The 21327-nt window shown below is 41.0% G+C and overlaps 1 protein-coding gene across 1 annotated transcript in view; it reads right to left on the reverse strand.

The window, feature by feature from the left end:
- Positions 1–430: 430 nt before the first annotated feature.
- LOC126173611 (zinc finger and SCAN domain-containing protein 2-like) overlaps positions 431–21327 on the reverse strand; it is a 116442-nt gene continuing 95545 nt past the window's right edge. The window contains exon 7 of the mRNA XM_049920970.1: positions 431–936. Within this exon, the coding sequence (XP_049776927.1) occupies positions 781–936 (156 nt within the window). The 3' untranslated portion in view covers positions 431–780. The remainder of the gene's footprint in view (positions 937–21327) is intronic.

The raw sequence follows: 21327 nt of genomic DNA on the forward strand, positions 1-21327 counted from the left end.
AGAGGAGAAAAAAAATAGTACTGAGAAACGGTATCAGTTTCTACTTTCACTTAGTTCCTAAATTTCATAGGAATAAGGTTAAGCTAAACTCAGATGATAAATTGTATGAATTATGGTATTTGCATTATCTGATCCTATTAATATGTACCATCTCTCTAAAGCAGTAATATGCAAAACACTTTTGCCTACAGAGTTATAAAATATGATTGTCATCTATGAAAATATTACATTCTTATTCTATAATCACAAATCATTAAACATTCATGGAGCTAAGCAGTAAGACAAAAATATAATTCAGAAAAGTGAATTATTCATAAAAATATATCTTAAACACCCAAAACATAAACTAGTTTTAGGTGTTAATAACTGGAGTAACAAAGCAACTCAGTTAAAATCACATTCATATAAATATAAATACAGAGGTAAGTAACATAACAATGTTTTCATCCGAACAATAATTATTCTTTCAAACGTGTAAAATATGTTAAAACACTAAACCAATCATATCTCAGATGGGAACACGATATCTGTTATTGTTCTTGATACACTTAAAGCATCTATTCAAATAATATTTATTTCTATACACTCTGATCATCACTGCCTGGTGTAAAAGACTAAATGTATCCATTATTAAGAGTTCTTTCAAAGTATATATAGTTCTGGAAAGCACTGGTAAACCAGAAACTTAAATATCATACCTAGGGCCCCCACTGGTCAAACCTCTTCAGTGGACTGTGGTGTGTGCAGGTCACAGTTGTTTCCATACCTTACATGTTCCTCTCACCTCATGAGCTGAGCTGCTCGTTCTCTATCACGCTCCACTTCCATAGGATGCATACGTTTACGATGCGAGAAGCAGTTTCCTGAGCTGGCAAAAGCCTTAGGGCAGTAGGGACACTGATATGGTCGTGCTCCCGTATGCTGATTTATATGAAACTGTCAAAATACAAAGAACATGAAACATGGCTAAAATATTGGCAAGGGAATGATATACAAATCTCATCAACAAGTTAACTGTGGTACAAATAATATGTTTTGAGCCCTCCATGGTCTCATCCAAAGTACAAACCTGCAGACATTTGGAACAAAACCATAACATCTTTGAAAATATGGTTTACAAAATGATGGTATTTCATACAACTGAATTTGATGTTTACATATTCATACACGCCTCTGCAAATAGAAAACTGCAGAAGTTTATTTTCTGATTTAATATTTTGTCATAAACATAAAATGTGAAAGAAATCAGTATGTTATCGATGGGCACATATCTCGTTTCATAATGCATAACAACATCTTTGAAAACTAAGATTCTTCACCTCTCCTGCATCGTCCAGTTTCTATAAGAGTAGAAAACAATGCCATCAGTGCAGTGATTGTTTCCAATAATATTCATAGAAGCATATTTTTTCTTTACCCCTGTTTAGTCATTTACAGAAAACAGAAAATACTGTTGGTGAAATGAAGTCATTTTATCACATCCCCTTCTTCAATTTAGAATATTTGACAACCTTGATCTAATCCAAATTAAGTTGTAAATTGCTATTTATTTTTCTGAACAATTATATTTATCTAGGTCCAATTCTTTGCTTTTACAATGCTGCCAGTATGGCATCATTTAATCTTTCTTTTGGCAACTAAATTTACATTCTGCATGTGATTCAAGTGCTACATTCATTTCCAAAAGTACCTTCTACTCTGTTCATTCTCTATTTTGACAATTATTGACAACTTCAACAAAAATTTTATCAAAAAATACTAATGGTTTAATGACATTTTATATCATATCTTTTCTTTTATGTCAGTTAAAAGCAAGAAACTGAGCGATACCATAGTGATTAGCACTCTGGATTCACATTTGCGATGGTGGCAGTACAATCCCGAATTAGACCTCCAGATTTAAGTTTCTCGTTATTTCCCTAAATTCTTTAAGGTAAATGCCAAGGTGATTTCTTTGAGAAGGACACAGCGGATTTCCTGGGCTTATGGTCCATCTCTAATAGCCTCATCACTAACATGGCATTTAACTCTAATTTTCTTTTGTACTTAAAGTTAATAAGACAGGTCAAATACAATACTTGACTGGCAAGAAAAAATCACTCCAGATGTAGATACAAAATAATTAGCAGTTCACAAAAACCATCATTTAATCTTTCTTTATATAGACACCATTATTTACCGGACACTTTCAGAACCATGAAAACTGCTTCAACCAACTCCACAAGTTCAGCCTTCTGCAACTTCAGTTAATTCAGAACAGAACCAAAGTCTCCAACACATGTTGCAACACTAAGGATGTAAGGTGAGGTTGTCTCAAAAGTTACAGCCTAAAAGGTTCAATCCAGCTGTACAATAGAGACGACAGTATCAAACAAGCACTGCCAGGCATCAAAACAATTTCTAATTTCAGCTTCACATGTAGTCAGTTTTGAATGGTAGATCTCAGTTCTGAAAATGTTAGGCAGTATATCTCATATGTTCCTGGCATCAAGAAATTAACTAACAGCAAACCTTTCTGTTCTTTCAACACAATAGCTGTGATTTTTCAGCAAATTGTTTGTCTGAACTTCTTCAGCTCTGATGAACATTTTATCGTGTTACGGTATGCACTGCTGTTTAACTAGACACTGAAGATTTCTTAATCCACATAAAAAATGTAAATACCATATGGCACTGCTGGCTGAGATGTCTCACGGGGTGGGTTCAGGCTCTTGTCTTTGTTTCATGATCAGTCACGATATAAGGTAAAGCATCCTAATAATTGTCTGATAACAGTATTAAAATACATGTACAAATGTCATCACTAGTTCTTTCAAAGTACTCTGTAATGTCATAAAATGTAAAGTGTGAGACATACTTTCCCCCTTCAGTCACACTCAGTAAGTAAAGGAAACACAGAACTGGCCATTAGATGATTGTGTGGCACAATTTTGAGAAGGTGGGCATTGGCCAACAGCATCGTCAGTAGAATTACAACAATACAAAATTAGAAAGAACACTGTAATTAAAATAAAATTAGTCAGTTGCTTCTGAAGTGACCTTGAGTTTATTTTTATACGACAGTGAGTGACTTGAGCAGAAAACATTTTCTGGAATTGTATTAACTGGACAAAAGCAAAGTGATGAAAAGTGCATTTTAGTACATTTAAAAAATACTTTTACCTAGAAACAACAATGTAGGGAAACATAGATCACTACTTACTGTAAAATAACACAGTAAGTTGCAGGCAGGCATCATTAAAAGACACTAACACATAAGCTTTCAGCCACAGCCTTCACCAGAAAAAGAGAGAGAAACACGCACTATTCATTCACGCAAGCAAGTGTGAGGTGTGTTTGCTTGTGTCAATGAATGGTGTGTCTGACAAAGGCTGTGGCTGAAAGCTTATGTGTAAGTGTCTTTTAACTATGCCTGTATGCAACTTAACATGTCATCTTTACAGTAAGTAGCGATCTATGTTTCCCTACATTGTTGATAGTTCAAGCAGAGTTTCCATTGTTTGTTTTTAGATAAAAACATTTACAACAGAGACATTGATAGATGGGTTTAACTTTTTCACATAAGGCTCTATATCAGACTTTGGAAACATCAGTTTACAAAAACCCTTAAAACATCCTTTAATTCATCCCCGGCCCCAAAACAGTCAACCACAACCTTTGATTAAAATCAGACAAGAACCTGGCAAGAGCAGTTGCTAAAGTTTATTACAGTGAAATAGTATAGCATTATGAAGCATATTTCACCACTTTTGTGCAAGTAATGCCATCTCTGAAACTCCTTGAATTTTATACTATACTGTTGTGTAAAGCCTGTGACTTTTAAAAGACATATAACTCAATGAACATTCTTTTTACACTAACTGCACAAATATCACATTAACTAAAAATAACAGCAGTTTCCTACAGTTTATCAGCAGAAGTATGTGAATGTTACATGCATAAAACAGTGTCTTAGTTGAAGACTGCATTTGAAAATCAAAAACAGGATAGCAAATGCAGACTATGATATCCAGACAGGATTGATTTTTCAATGGATCACTGGAATCAAAATATTACCCTATCAACACAGTGCACATGGCGTTAAAGCTTGTTAACCTTTTTGTACCTATGTTGATAACGGATTCTCATAATTTACCTTCTAAGTATCAAGATAGTACAATTTTTTCTCAGAATCTTCATACATTCTACACAAAATTACTATCTCAGTTGGAAAGTGACAATTTCATTATGTCATCTTCCGTACATGTATAACATCATTTTCATAGATCATCAATGGGCCTCAGCTAATGCAGCCCATCATAGCTGCCGCTTCTCAGCTCTGTCTTCTCCCTCCATAGTTATAAATAATGTAAATATTTCCCCAACTTCTATACTGAGCATGAATGTAAATAGTGTCGACATTATGAGGTGGAGTGCAGCACCTGTCACAAGCCACTGTCTGATGGCAGCAATGTCATCATGGAAAAACAGATACTTAATGTTATAAAGTTGGACATGCCAATAAGTGAATCATGAACCTGACTGATGATTCTGCTGGAATTAAATGTAAGTAACCAAGTGCCAAGTGGGCACAGGAACAGCTGTGTTACTAATTAACTGGTAGACAAACCGATCCCTGGTGCCGCATGACTCCAAAAAGTTCAGTGGCAAGCCAAATCATACAGTGGCCAACAGCTCCCAGGAGACAAATCAGAGTTAAAGTAAGTTGTAAATCAAGTGTCTCACAGAATAACATTTTTAGTAGTTAGCTCAGCTGTAGTACATAACACATTCAGTTTATAAACATTCATATAATCCAGATTGAAAATCTGATACTGAAGTACCTTTAGAGTCTACTGCCTTTTCATTTGGTAATACGTAGGATGCAGTTAAATTCAAACTTGGCAGGCTGCAGGAAAGTTACAGAACCAACCAATGAGCAACCTCAACAGTATCAATAAAAATCCAAATGAATATATCTGCATATGCAATGATTTCAATGCCATAGCATAGAGTTACATCTGATTCCATGCCCAGAGGACGTATTGTCTAAATAAGCTGGGGGCTAGTGCTTTTTTAAAGACTGAGCCAGCCAAAGCCTACATGCAGCTTCCACTGGAAGAACAATCTAACAACGTCATTGTTAACATGACTTTCAGTACATACAGATACAACTCATTTCTGCTCAGGGTTGCAAGTGCCTCATCAGTTTTTCAGCACTATCTTGAGCAGCTAATACAGGGTGTTCCAAACTGTTCAAACTGCAGTGTTACTTTATCCATTCTCGATCCTGTTGAAACTCTGTGGCTGTTTTTCAATTTAGAGTTGTTGGTGGAGAATGCAACCAGCTACAAATACTTATAACAGGTGGGACTGCAACTGATATGAGGAATATTGTGAAATGTTTGTGTGCCACTGTCATTTATGTAGTATGTATACGCATTTTAGATTTGAACACTTTGTGCTTCATCTTGAAAATGCATAAAGACCAAAATGATATGAAACATCACCCACTAGAACAAACTGCAGGGGAGGACAGCATACTGCTGATGAACATATCACTTTTATTAAACAAGCATGGCTATCTGATGTGGACACGATATGTCGACACAGGTAGTGGCATTAAAATAAATTTTTAATAGTATTTGTGGCTTCTTGTGTTCTCTACCAATAATCCCAAAATGTGCAAATTACTTTGATAGTATGGTAACATATGGTCCAACCAATGTGCAATTAACATGTAGCCAATCTGCAAGCATTCTTCACTCAGCATAAAATATTTGGGCCATATTCTCAGTAAGAATGTGCTTAAACACATAGCAGAGCATTTGATGTCATTAAGATGTGAAGTTCACATATTCTGATCAGTGTCAGCAAGGTTTCATGAAATTAAGAAATGACATTTGATCTTTGTGATGACATTTATCCCTGGTAAGCACGTAACAACGGTAACAGAAACTTTGCAGTACAGCATAAGAATATATACCCTTACATATAAATGCAGATTAGAGGGAGCAGCCAATGGCCTCTGCAAGAGGGAGCAGCCAATGTCCTCTGCATTCAAATAATTACAGCAGCCTAGGCTAAATTATTCTCATACAGAAAAAGAAGCCCTAGTCATTATCTGTGAGGTAAGGAAATTCCACATTTTCCTGCACGGCAATAAATTTCACCCTGTCATAAACCACCTGATCATCAAGCTTGGTCTGCTTTCTAAGCTACTGGTTAAACTGTTCATTTATTGCAAAGGTGGGCCTTATACATTACCAATTACAGTTGTAATACTACTGCGAGCTGAGCTACATCTAACATGGAGTGGTGGTTAACATCACTGGCTGGTATTCTGCACGTCACAAGTTCAAATACAATCACGGGCAAATATTTGTTATTTAGTATTTAACACACTCTCAGAATTTGCACAGTCTGGAATATTTGATGTTTGTGCAAATAGTAGCACTCGTTATTCAGGAGTCAGGTCAGTTCTGTTCTGTCTATGTCTGTGTCCGTAACAAATGTACTTTCAGTGCTATGTTTTTGTGCTTCACTGATGACCCTGGTTTTGGATTTGGACTTGATTATGGTTATGACATGGCAATATACGAGGGTTGGAACTTAAATACTGGCAACTATTTATTCACAACTGATACAAAAGAGTTACAAGTTTGCCTCTGTTACTATCCTTCAAAGTAGTCACCAGTATTGGGTAGAACCTGTTGCCAGCGATCTGGAAGGCGTAGTGTACCATTAACAGAGCCTGTTCTGCTGATGGTGCGAATGGAGCGGTCTACTGCCTGCCAAATCTCTGGAACAGTTCTGAAGTGAATGCCACGAAGTGGTTCCTTCATCTCTGAAATCAAATCAAAGTCACGCGGATTTAAGTCGGGGGAGTATGGTGGATGGTACGGTACTTCCCAGCTTGCGCTGTATGCGCCCGTGCATTGTCGTGCAAAACGATGGGTGGGTTGTACAGAAAGTATCGCCGCTTCTTTTGCAAAGCCGGCTGCATGTGTTGCTCCGAAAATGAACAGTAATACTGTACACTGACGGTCTGCCATAGAGGAACATAATTTGTTAGGTTACCACCATCACAGTTGTACACAAGAATCATCATAACTTTAGACTGCTCCATTCACACCATCAACAGAACAGGCTCTGCTAACGGTATACTATGCCTTCCACATCGCTGGCAATGGGTTCTACACAACGCTGGTGACTACTTTGAAGGACAGTAACAGGCGCAAACATGCAACTCTTTTGTATCAATTGAGAATAAATAGTTGCCACTATTTAAGTTCCAAGCCTTGTATATTACTGACCCCCAATCAGCATGTAAAGGCAGCACTTTCCTGTCTGCCCACTAACGCTGAAAATGAGTCTGGCAGACATGAGACTGTGCCTTTCATAACAGACAACAACCTACACCAAATCTTTGACAGACTCCAAATCAGCACTCCTGAGACCAATCATCAATCCTGAGGTGCTAACAGTTATAGGGTGGAAGTCCTTTGAAAGGTATTGTTTCAGTACAGCTGGGTTGCCCAGAACACCTCAATAAAGAAACAGACTCTACTTACAAAAACTGTATTTCACTGCATCACTGTCTATCATCATACATGATGATGATGATGGCGTGTGACGAGGGCCTCCTGTCGGGTAGACCGCTCACCTGGTGCAAGTCTTTCGATTTGACGCCACTTCAGCGACCTGCGTGTCGATGGGGATGAAATGATGATGATCAGGACAACACAACACCCAGTCCCTGGGCAGAGAAAATCTCCGACTCAGCCGGGAATCGAACCCGGGCCCTTAGGATTGACACTCTGTCACGCTGACCACTCAGCCACCGGGGGCAGACATCATACATGGTATCATACTGTTAACAATGGAGGACCAAGAACGTTGAATCATGATTCCACTCTGGAAGCAGCCCCACGTGATCTAGCTGTTCTACACCTCACAGCTGAGGATATCATGGCATGCAGAAATTCCCATAGTGCTTAGAGCCATTTGAACAATGCAGAAATGTTGAATGGTTGGCATTGATACAGGCATTAATGGCTTGGAATCAATATAACCATTAAGAGAGCAATACAAGCCTGCAATGCTTACACCTGGAATAATGTAGCACAGCGCAACATCCTCCCTCCCCCCCCCCCCCCCCCCCCCATCCCCCCGCATCTCGCTGATACCTGAGCACCCTTGGGAATGGGTTCATCGGTTCATATCAGTTTCTTGGGCCCATTCCAGGGAAAATTGTGACTCTCAGTGGTCAACGTTCTCTCAAATTTCTCCTACATCGTGAGAATGTCAACTAGTTCTGCATCAGCCACACTCCAAACCCCAGAGACGATTTTCACAATGGAGGGCCATCGTCACACCCTGGCTTCCAATAATAGTCCCTGATTCATGACCTCTGCATTTAAACAATTCTGTGGTAGACATGGCATCGAACATCTGACCACTGTCCTACACTATCGAGTGCCTAACTCAGAGGTGGAGCAGAACTTCCAAGGCCCCAACGTGGAAGGCCATAATGGAGTCCCAATTCAGTGAAGCTCTGACCAGTTTCTTAGCTATGTACAGTTTTATCCTAATCAATGCAGGCAACTCGGCTGAGACCCTTTAAGCGTGCGGACTGCGGACCCTATTCGGCATTTTGCATCCAAATTAGCACGCCCAGAGTCTGTGGCAATATACAACACAGTAGCAGCTAAATTGTGGTTAGAATTGCTCAGAGAGAGAGAGAGAGAGAGAGAGAGAGAGAGAGAGAGAATATGTGTGTGTGTGTGTGTGTGTGTGTGTGTGTACGGTATGCAACAAAAAGATGATTAATGCAGACTGTAATATTTTCTAGACAATCACGTAGAGGAACTGCTGAGTTGCAGAAAAGCACCACAAAAAAGAATCCTACAAATATACTTTTATTTTGCACAAAGTCGTCGTCCAGAAGAAGGAAACGCACACACAGTCACACAATAACTCACACACCCATTTCCACTGTCTCCTGACACGAAACCCTAATTGCAACTGGGCACTATGGCTCGACTGTGATCGTGTCTGACATGAGCAACATTCTGGCTGCACTGGGTAGTGGGGGTAACAAAAAGGCTTGGGAGGAGATGGAGATGGACAGCAGGGTAGTGCTGGAGGATGATATTAGTGCTAACTGTGGCAGTGTGTAGCGATATGATAGTGACAGGATACGGCTGCTAGGTGCATCATCAGAATGTTGTGCAGAGTGGAGGAAGGGAGGGAACAGTCGAGGGGAAGGAGAAAGGGAGAGGAAATACAAAAGAAGAAGAGAAGAGAAAAGGGCTATGTAAGTGCACCGCTGGGATAGAAGGTGTGTGTAGTACTGGTGTGTGTGTGTGTACAGGGAGAGGACAGGGAGATGAAGGCCATGGACTAGCAAATGTTGCGGCCAAGGGGGTTATGGGAATAAGGGATAGGTTGTAGAGAGTGCTCCCAACTGCACAATTTAAATAAGCTGGTGCGGTTGGGAAGAATCCATATAGCACAGGCTGTGAAGCTGCCATTAAAGTGTAGCACAGCATGTTGGGTGGCATGTTCAGAACTGGGCGGTCCAGGTGTCTCTCAGTCACAGTTTGAAAGTACCATTCATGTGGACAGTTGTCATTCCCATGTAGAATGCCACACAGTGATTGCAACTAAGTTTGTAGAAAGATGAAAGGTTGGGAGCAGGGGTGTAGTGGGGATGGACAAAGATACAGTGTAGTTTGTGTGGGTGGTGCATACTGGGGAGGAGGATATTTCTCATTTAAGGATAGGATGAGAGATAGTCAAAATCCTTGCAGAGAATGTGATTCATTTGTTCCAGTCCAAGGTGCTTCTTTGCAGCCAGACTGGGTATGTGGGGGATGATAGGTGACTGGTGAGACAAAGTATGGGAGATCAGTTTCTAGACTGGGCTGGGAGGGTAATTCTAGTCTGTGAAGGCCTAGGTAAGTCCCTTAGCATATTTGGAGAGGGGCTGCTTGTCACATGCACCCCCACCAATTTCAGCATTCCTATCTGCTACATGCTTCCAAAGACATAAATCCAACCAACCATACATGATGTTCCATTATGGCTGGTTCTGTGCCCACTGAGTGAATCTCTGCCCTAGTGTATCAACACCTCTGCCTCTCACCCATAACCTAACCTCCTACACAAAAAACACAAAAGATTTCCTCCACCGACTCCCCACAGTTACTGTTTCTTTACCATCCAGTAACCTGGTTGCCATTGTTGATGCCATCTCCCTCTACACTAACATCTCCAATTTCCCCTGGCCGTGCCACACACTTCACTTCCCTATGTCTGTCTGACTCCAAACTTATAACCTCCAATCTGGTCACCATGATCAATTATATCCTCAAACCTTAATTACTTCTCCTTTGAAGCCATCACCTACAAACAAACCCATGGCTCAGCAACAGGCACCTGCATCGCACCATCCTATGCTAAACTATTTACATGCCATCAAGAGGAATCCTTCCTAACAATCCTGAATCCCAAATCCCTCATCTGGTTTACTGGTTCAGATTCGTTAATGATACCTTCAAAATCCGGACCAAAGATGAGGACATCCTAGCCACATCCCTACGGAACCTCAACATCTTCTACCCCACCCACTTCACCTGGCCTTCCTCAGCCCAACAACCCACCTTATACAATGTTGACCTCAATCTCAAGGATGGCTACATAAATACATCCATCCACATCAAACCTACCAATCACCAGTAACACTTCCACTTCAACAGCTGCCACCTGTTCCACACCAAAAACTGCCCTTCATACATTCTAGCCAACCAATGTCGTTGCATCTCTATGATGTTTGTCCCTCACGAAATAAGGGTCTTACTGAGTCCTGTCCTCCTTACCTAATACCCTTACACACCCACAGTCTGGCCATAAAGTAGTTCTCCTCTAATGATTCAGCAACACCCAGCATTGGAGCAACTGAGTCACATTCTCTTCTAGGGTTTTGAATATATCTCATCCAATCCTGAAATGAGAAATATCCTCCGCCCTACTACTTACTGTCCTTTCATCCCAACTCCGCTGTCTCATGGCTCACATCCCTGTATGAGCCCACATGCAAGACGTGTCCCATACGTCCCACTACCACACACTCCAGTCCTGTCACTGGCATCTCCATACCCTTCAAAGTCAGGGCTACATGTTAAAGCAGCTGATCTATTCCATCAACACATACCTACTAGATACCAAGCACCTACATAGTAACTTCCTATTCCCTACTCTGCACCTCCTCCCCCCCCCCCCCCCCCTTGACACACACACAGCCATCCAATGCTGCACCAAGCAGCCCTATCCTGTCCACACCACATCCCTGTACTCTCTAATGAGCAGCACTTGCATCTGCTATCACCTTCACTCCCCACCACACACCTCTTCCTTGTTCTTGCTACCCATCCCAGCCATTTTGTTGCTCATGTCGGATGGACTCGCAGTTAGCCTTTAGTGGCCCAAGATAGTGGACATGGATATATGAGTTATTGTTGGGTGTTTTCTTCTTCTGAAAAAGGATTTTATCTGAAAGCTGAAAATATTTCTACGATTCTTTCTCGTTGTGCCTGTCTGTGACTCAATACCTCCTATGTGTGGTGAGGAGCTACTTATCCTTTCCATACTGTTATTATTGAATAATGGACTTTCCACTGTTTGATATGTACTTTTGAGACATGTCTCATATTGCCTTTCGCGGGCAAGTGCTCTACCACCTGAGCTACCGAAGCACGACTCAGACCCGGTACTCACAGCTTTGCTTCTGCCAGTATCTCGTCTCCTACATCCAAACTTTACAGAAGCTCTCCTGCGAACCTTGCAGAACTAGCACTCCTGAAAGAAAGAATATTGCAGAGACATGGCTTAGCCACAGCCTGGGGGAGGTTTCCAGAATGAGATTTTCACTCTGCAGCGGAGTGTGCGCTGATATGAAACTTCCTGGCAGATTAAAACTGTGTGCCCGACCGAGACTCGAACTCGGGACCTATCAGCACACACTCCGCTGCTGAGTGAAAATCTCATTCTGGAAGCCTCCCCCAGGCTGTGGCTAAGCCATGTCTCCGCAATATCCTTTTTTTCAGGAGTGCTAGTTCTGCAAGGTTCGCAGGAGAGCTTCTGTAAAGTTTGGAAGGTATGAGATGAGATACTGGCAGAAGTAAAGCTGTGAGTACCGGGTCTGAGTCGTGCGTCAGTAGCTCAGATGGTGGAGCACTTGCCCGCGAAAGGTAATGGTCCCGAGTTCGAGTCTCGGTCAGGCACACAGTTTTAATCTGCCAGGAAGTTTCATATCAGCGCACACTCCGATGCAGAGTGAAAATCTCATTCTGGATGCCTCATATGAAATTTTAGATCTAAACACTGGCTACCTTCTTACAAAAACATTCTGAGAATAATTAAGCAAGATTTACTTTGATCTTCTTTTTTATCTTATCTACCATTGTACCCTAGATCCCAGTTTCTTTTCCCATAAACAAACCAAAAAAATATTTTCTACTGCTGGCATTTACTCATTCTGAGAGAATTTGTTTTTCACAGGGTCAATGGCATTAAGTTTTCAATGAAATCTTTGAATATTCGATGTGCAGGTGGATAGTCATAAACTGAAGATGTTATTATGGAAGCAAAGTATACATAAATTTCAAAATGCACAAAGATTTATGACTCTCCATTGTGGTGTGCAGGATCTGTACACCACATCTGTAAACATGTTTGCAACTGTTTAACAGATTTTATACCACTGAGTAGTGGTAAAGCAAAATAAAAATCCTTGGAGTGCCTAAAAATAGGTAAGAAAATGAAACGCTAAACCAAGAGAAAATCCGTTCTCACTATGCAAGCTTTTTAATTACTACACAGGTTTAATCAATGCAGAAAGCCATGTGATACCAAGGACAACAGATGCTATTCTTGTTGTAGGTACCAGAGCACAAACTGCACATAAATCACAATGAATATTTTATTATCTCCACAAAAAAATGAGATCCCTCTACATGACAGCTGACAAGAAATGTATGCATCAGTAATTGTTTGAAGGAATGTATTCGTGAAATTATGCACATAAAGTTACCACATTACTTAACAGTGGGGACAGTAGTACTTACAGATAACATTAGTTTTTTTTTTTTTTTTTTTATTGAAGCAGAGTTAGACAAGAGAAGATCCAAAGACACGAGAAGAAGCAGATGGCTTAGGGAAAATTACATGGTTGTAAACGGCAAGGAAGCAGTACGGATGAGTAATATATGAACAATAGCTAGAAATAATATACTGTTGTAATTTGGGGGTTGTAACAAAGAGCAAATGTCTTACAATAAATTTCTGAGTGTCTGGTTGGAGAGCTATTTAAGACTGAAGAAACATGTGGTACAATTCAAGAAAAGATTTAGTAAATACATTGTTTTAAGAATGTTAAGAGACTGTTGCAATACTAAAAGAGTATTATCAGGTTACTACTGATATACACAAATGTGAATAAGATACAATGAGTTGTTCCAGGGAAATAGTGTTTTACGGAAACAATAATTCAAATTTCAAAAATTAGTAGTAGAATAAAGAATGCTCTAACTAACAAAGGCACATTTTAAGTAATTTACAATCATAATCTACCACAATTTTATTCATAAAGCAAACTTTTAGCACTGAAACCACAAGTTCATTACTATCAAACTAAAAATTGGAATGATACTCAAAGAGACCTGCACACGAACTCCACATCACAAAATTGTGCTATATCCATATAAAATAATCTCCAAACAATGGAAAATCCAGGATGGAATAATGAAAAAATATGAAAAGGATAGACTGCTCCTCTCTAGCGATTTGAAACCACCACCTCCTCCTCCTACTCCTACTCCTCCTTATAGTCACTCCAGCATTCCAGCCATTATACTATCCCTCTCAGTGGAAAATATTGAACATGGTGTATTATTTTACAGGGGAATACGTGACAACGATATATCTGGTCAGTAGCAATCTATCTTTTTCACATTATTGTTAAAATAATCTCCAGTATCAGATGAAATAAATTTTCAATGGTCTTTAAGTAAGTCTTAAAGACGAAGGAGTACAATCTATGTAATCACTCTAGCAAAGAGAGAACAGTGAAGTAGTGTGACTTGAGAATAGTGTATGTGCACCATTTGTGAATGTTTCTTTATTGTTCATACAATCTATGTAATCACTCTAGCAAAGAGAGAACAGTGAAGTAGTGTGACTTGAGAATAGTGTATGTGCACCATTTGTGAATGTTTCTTTATTGTTGGCCTGAATCAATAGAAGAGGGAACATTTAAAGCCACAAGTTTTTTGTGCCACAAAAATTTAACAGTTGTTTGTAACAAAAACGTACGCAATGTTCATTGTGCTAGGCTTAATATATACAGAATGAGCAAGGAAGCATTTCCTAGTATATTCCTTATTGAGAAAAAATATAGCACTTCCCAGTAAGGATATATGCTTGGAGCAAAGCATAATGAATAGGATTAGTAGCTGCATTATGTGAGGGAGTATTACTTCTTCAGCACCAGTCTTCTCCCAGTGGTAGTCCATATGCCTGATGGAACTCGTTTTCTCCACTCCCCACACTTCTTCCGTTTAGTGTTCCAGAAAAATTTACAACTGGAAATGTATAAACAATTCCAATTGTTGTAGCATTATTAGTGTATAAATTATTAATTGAATTTGTATATATATTTATGGTGACAATTACTGGAATAGGAATGAAAATTTGCTTATTAGGTAACAATTGAACTTATATTTAATGTATTCCCTTTTAAAACAATACACCATATTCGATATTTTACACTGTGAAGGATAGTATAGTGGCTGGCATGCTGGATTCACATTCAGGAGGAGGAGGAGGAGGAGGAGGAGGAGGTGGTGGTGGTTTCAAATCCCTATCTGGTTACCCAAATTTTAAGGTATTTGTGGCTTCCCTAAAGATACCAGGATGGTTACTTCGAAATGGACACAGTTGATTTCTTCCATGTCACTGCTCTATCTGAGCTTCTATTTCTACTTACGCCATGTATTCCACAAGCCACTGTACAGTACTTTGTCTCTGATATTATCTTTGATGAGACTTTTCCTACTACCTAGTGTCATCCAGTGAGCGGATTCCATTGCTGAAGTGTGGTTCTGAAATGTCTCCAAATTGTCAGTCCACAGGTGTCTTTTTTTAAAATGTGGGAATAAGTGAAAATCAAAGGTTTCCAATTCAGGCTGACAGGCTGAATGTTTCAACACATTGTACTTCAAATCCCTCATTTTCCCTCACTATAAATGCACCTTTGTGGGCAAATGAGGTGCCTTAATGAAAAGTTGATTCTATCTTTCTGTTGTCCTGGGCTCTATTCATGCATTTTAGCAATATACCAAAGAAACATTAATTTTTTAAATGACAACATCTTCATCCTGAATTGCATTGAAAAATTTCAACAAAACTACCGTATTTACTCGAATCTAAGCCGCACTTTTTTTCCGGTTTTTGTAATCCAAAAAATCGCCTGCGGCTTAGAATCGAGTGCAAAGTAAGCGGAAGTTCTGAAAAATGTTGGCAGGTACCGCCACAACTAAATTCTGCCGTCTAATATATGTAGCGCTTTGCAGGCACAAAGATAAATACTGACGCCAAAACTTCTGCGTCAGTAAATAAATTAAAAAAAAAAAAAGGTGGAAGACGAGAATTTTTCTCCGCCCGGAGTTTCGACCACTGCATTTTCATATATTATCCAATGAAGTAAATACAAATTCCGTATTGTTCATCTTCGAATGTAGCAGCATTTCAATGTACTACGAAAATCCGACTGGCAAGACTGTTTGGGATGTTTGTCAATATGGCCAATTCTACGTTCTTAATTTTTTCTACCTGTAAGAAGAGATGGTTGCTAATAGGAACTTAAATGAATTGTGAATCACATGCAGTATGCTCTTCACCATAAGAATAATATGAATATAAACATTTTGCCATGTATTATTTCGTGTTTGCTGCTATCTCATTTAAATCCTGTCTGCCTAATAAACTACAAAACTAGAGTGAGACAACAGCAAATGCGATATATTCATATTATTCTTATGCCTCTGAGCACTATGGGACTTAACATCTGTGGTCATCAGTCCCCCAGAACTTAGAACTACTTAAACCTAACTAACCTAAGGACATCACACACATCCATGCCCGAGGCAGGATTCGAACTTGCGACCGTAGCAGTCGCGCGGTTCCGGACTGAGCGCCTTAACCGCGAGACCACCGCGGCCGGCCTATTATTCTTATGCCTAATAGTGATACGGTCAGAAATGAAGCACGGCGTTTGACTAGATTTTGAAATCTAAGAAGACTATAATTTTTTGCAGAATGTTATGTACTAAAGAGGCGCCTGCAAAGATTTTCAAACGGAGAAAAATTTTCGCTAAACTCTCATTCAGAACATCTTCTATCATACACAGTCTATTATTTGGTTCTTGTTGATCATTGTCAAAGAAAGCAGCAGTGTTAGTAACAAAAGCAAGCCATGCCGCGAGCGGTGACAGGCCGTAAACACTCATTATCAGAATGCGACAAACAGTGCATGACACAGTACAGTAATGCATTTTCAGCTTAGAGGACGTAAACACCTATAACTAAGAGAACGGCACTTATCGGATCAAAGAAAAATAAGCAATCAATTCAAACCAGACGAAGCACGTGGAAAAGGAAGGGTACCTGTATAAATACGGACGGAGCGCCTGACGCATAGCAATGGCTACCTGGTAAAGCTTAGCCGCTAAGCTTACTACTCGAGCCAAACTACTGTAGCTGTATCGTCATTCATTCGACCTAAATTGTGTCTCATATTACAATGGACCAACTATGTTTTGATTTGGAGGTGCGACCTAAAACTTTTCTCTCCCCTTGAATTTCGAGTCTCGGATTTCAGATGCGGCTTATATTCGGCAAATTTTTCTTTTCCTGGATTTCGAGTCTCATTTTTCAGGTGCGGCTTAGATTCGAATAAATACGGTATGAACACATGACATCTACATCCATACGCTGCATGCCACCTTGTGGTGTGTGGCGGCAATTACCTTGTGTACCACTAAGACCCCTCCCCCTTTCCTGATCCAAATGGTTTGCCGGAACAATGATTGCCAGTACACCTCCATGTGGGCTTAAATCTCTCTAACTTCATCTTCATGGTCTTTTCACAAGATATACATAGAAAAAAACAAACTTGTTAACTCTTGTAGGAATGTAAACTTTTGGGACTTTAACATTAAACCACATTGTGCTGCTGCCACACTTTTTGCAGCATCTGACACTGGAGTTGGTTGATTATCTACATCAGACTTTTGTCCTTACTAAATGATCCTACACTCCTGGAAATTGAAATAAGAACGCCGTGAATTCATTGTCCCAGGAAGGGGAAACTTTATTGACACATTCCTGGGGTCAGATACATCACATGATCACACTGACAGAACCACAGGCACATAGACACAGGCAACAGAGCATGCACAATGTCGGCACTAGTACAGTGTATATCCACCTTTCGCAGCAATGCAGGCTGCTATTCTCCCATGGAGACGATCGTAGAGATGCTGGATGTAGTCCTGTGGAACGGCTTGCCATGCCATTTCCACCTGGCGCCTCAGTTGGACCAGCGTTCGTGCTGGACGTGCAGACCGCGTGAGACGACGCTTCATCCAGTCCCAAACATGCTCAATGGGGGACAGATCCGGAGATCTTGCTGGCCAGGGTAGTTGACTTACACCTTCTACAGCACGTTGGGTGGCACGGGATACATGCGGACGTACATTGTCCTGTTGGAACAGCAAGTTCCCTTGCCGGTCTAGGAATGGTAGAACGATGGGTTCGATGACGGTTTGGATGTACCGTGCACTATTCAGTGTCCCCTCGACGATCACCAGTGGTGTACGGCCAGTGTAGGAGATCGCTCCCCACACCATGATGCCGGGTGTTGGCCGTGTGTCCCTCGGTCGTATGCAGTCCTGATTGTGGCGCTCACCTGCACGGCGCCAAACACGCATACGACCATCATTGGCACCAAGGCAGAAGCGACTCCCATCGCTGAAGACGACACGTCTCCATTCGTCCCTCCATTCACGCCTGTCGCGACACCACTGTTGGGGCGTGAGCGGAAGACGGCCTAACGGTGTGCGGGACCGTAGCCCAGCTTCATGGAGACGGTTGCGAATGGTCCTCACCGATACCCCAGGAGCAACAGTGTCCCTAATTTGCTGGGAAGTGGCGGTGCGGTCCCCTACGGCACTGCGTAGGATCCTATGGTCTTGGCGTGCATCCGTGCGTCGCTGTGGTCCGGTCCCAGGTCGACGGGCACGTGCACCTTCCGCCGACCACTGGCGACAACATCGATGTACTGTGGAGACCTCACGCCCCACGTGTTGAGCAATTCAGCGGTACGTCCACCCGGCCTCCCGCATGCCCACTATACGCCCTCGCTCAAAGTCCGTCAACTGCACATACGGTTCACGTCCACGCTGTCGCGGCATGCTACCAGTGTTAAAGACTGCGATGGAGCTCCGTATGCCACGGCAAACTGGCTGACACTGACGGCGGCGGTGCACAAATGCTGCGCAGCTAGCGCCATTCGACGGCCAACACCGTGGTTCCTGGTGTGTCCGCTGTGCCGTGCGTGTGATCATTGCTTGTACAGCCCTCTCGCAGTGTCCGGAGCAAGTATGGTGGGTCTGACACACCGGTGTCAATGTGTTCTTTTTTCCATTTCCAGGAGTGTATAATAAAATTTCTGCACTTCTTTGTATCTCCCCTATTTCCTCTGTCAATCCTATCAGGTATAGGTCCCATATTGACTAGCAATATTCAAGTATTGGTTGAACAAAAGAGAAACATCCAATGAATCTCAGTCTGGCACCTACCTTCCCTGTGACTAGTTTCACATAGCCATTACACTTTAAATCACTCTGTATGCATACTCCTTGACATTTTATGGAAGTAACTGCTTCCAGTGATTGTCCTGTAATTAGTGTAATCATACAATAATGGGTCTTTTTGTGTATGTATATGCAATATGTTACACTTGTTTATGTTGAGGGTCAACTGCATCTCCCTGCACCAAGTGTTGATCTTCTGCACATCTTCCTGCATTTCACTACAATCAATTGGTTCTGGGAAAGATTTTGTAAAATGACAACTCTGCTTCTATCCTTTGGGTGAGTCTGCCTGTCTCACCACCGCAGCTAGCTACCTTTAGGAACTGAGGACTGCCTCTGAATCCAGGTGGTATCAATCATTCATGCCAGCATGGACCATGATTTGTAGCTGGTGCACCCAGCATGCTCAGTTGCTGCCAGCAGAGCCTCTTACACATATAGGGCATACGCTCCCAGCAATCAGAGTGGACAGTGGACACTGGCTTTCACTTGCAACCTGCCCATTATTTCCCCAAGGGGCTCCATCAGCCATGTAACATTAGACCTCCCAATGATAAGTAATCCCAGTCTCTCTGCTCATCCAGACCTCTCATGAAGTTCAGCCACAGTCCCAACAGTGTGGCATCCTGTGGTGGGTTAGTTGTACTTTCAACAGTAGGCAACACCTCAAACCTGTTTTTAAGACATAAGGGGACACTCATGAAGCTAATACTCACTTGTACCTTCTGTCTAGAAATTGCCAACCCCACCAATGTTGACCAATCACTGCCAGGTAAGTGCTGACTGGCCTGGATGCATGAATCAGAAGATGTAGCAGCATCAGGGATGCAAGGCAACACTACAGTCTCCAGAGGTGCCAAAGAATTATTCCCAGGTTCTCAATGCCACTGCAGCTAGGGCACAGCAGCCTGAAGCCTGTCAACTGTGGCCAACACATTTTCAGAAGTTTATGGATAGTGGCCAATTCCCCGCATCACACATACCAGGTGCAGTCCCTATCCATATTTATCACTAAAGGAACACTAAGAAGTCACTGGGTGCAATTTATGTTTTGCTATTACGCTACGTACTTCTGATTTTCTTTTTTATTATTCTCCAAATTCAGCTCACACAAAGCTGATGAACTAAGATTTATGCAAAACTTAGGATAAATTAGTAAACACGTGCCTACACAGTAAAATACACTGATACAATTTCTTCTTCATAGAAGTACATGAAAAACAGAAACTGAACACTGTGCACAAAACAGAAACTAAATACTGTGCATAAAACAGAAACCTCTGTTACTGCATCAGGCACATCCACTCAGCCCCTAAACAGCAACAAACGTAATCATTAAAGAAAACATTTTTTCTATCCTGTGTGGCACAGGCAGACTGTTTATTGTCACTTGCTCTGGTGGGTACACCAAACAACAGGGAAATGAACAAACATTCCTGTAAGTCCACAACAGACAGAGTTCACGATGTGAACGAAGCACTGACAAGTCTGGGATGTAGTTAAATCAATATAGAAATACAACAGTTCCAAATCACTAACCACTCAAGACCAGAAAACAAACTGAGTCAACTCGGCTACACAATGGCAGAATATGGACAGCTACAAAGTACAATCCCAGGCCGCAGGCTCAGCAGCAAACAGTCACCACCGGCCGACACCACTACATGCATACATGGTGTGTGTGATCAAAAAGTAATGGGCATTTTTGTTTTTCTTAAAGAATCTTTATTTGTTCATCAATATCAACTATGTACCCCTCAATGTAATTCTCCTCAGATATATTTGTAACAGCACTTTTTACAATCTTGGAAACACTTCTGGAACTTACTTTTTGTTATGGTGTTCAGCTTCTTCAGTGATTCTGTTTTTATCTCATCAATGGTGGCAAAGCAACATCCTTTTGTGGTTTTCTTCAGGCTCACAAATAGAAAGAAGTCAAAGGGGGAATGGGAGGATTATTGTGATACACAAGCGGTTTTGTCACAGTTCTGGTCATTGTCTTCAGATTGTTTCCTGCAAACGGCTCATAACTTCCAGATAGGAACTCATAATGCACTGTCACATAGAAATCAAAGAAAACAGTGAGAAGAAAATTCACAAGTGTACGAACTTGTCAAATATTTTTACATTTTTCAGTCTTGGCTCTTCAGTCAGTTTTCATTGGGACAACTGTGCCTTGGTTTCAATACCATACCCATATACCAAATTTTCATTATGTATTGTAACCTTCTTTAGATGTTCTGTTTAGTAGTTGGTTTCATTCAGCAGTTTACGACACTGTTTTTGGTCAAAATTCAACAATTTCAGTTTTAGAGAGTTTTTTTACACCTAATTAAGGAACAGAAGTGGCCAGGATGTTTATAGTGCTGATAACACAGATGACAAATATAATGCTTTCCTTAACACATTT

This window comes from Schistocerca cancellata, chromosome 1, assembly GCF_023864275.1.
Source record: "Schistocerca cancellata isolate TAMUIC-IGC-003103 chromosome 1, iqSchCanc2.1, whole genome shotgun sequence".
Classification (NCBI taxonomy): domain Eukaryota; kingdom Metazoa; phylum Arthropoda; class Insecta; order Orthoptera; family Acrididae; genus Schistocerca; species Schistocerca cancellata.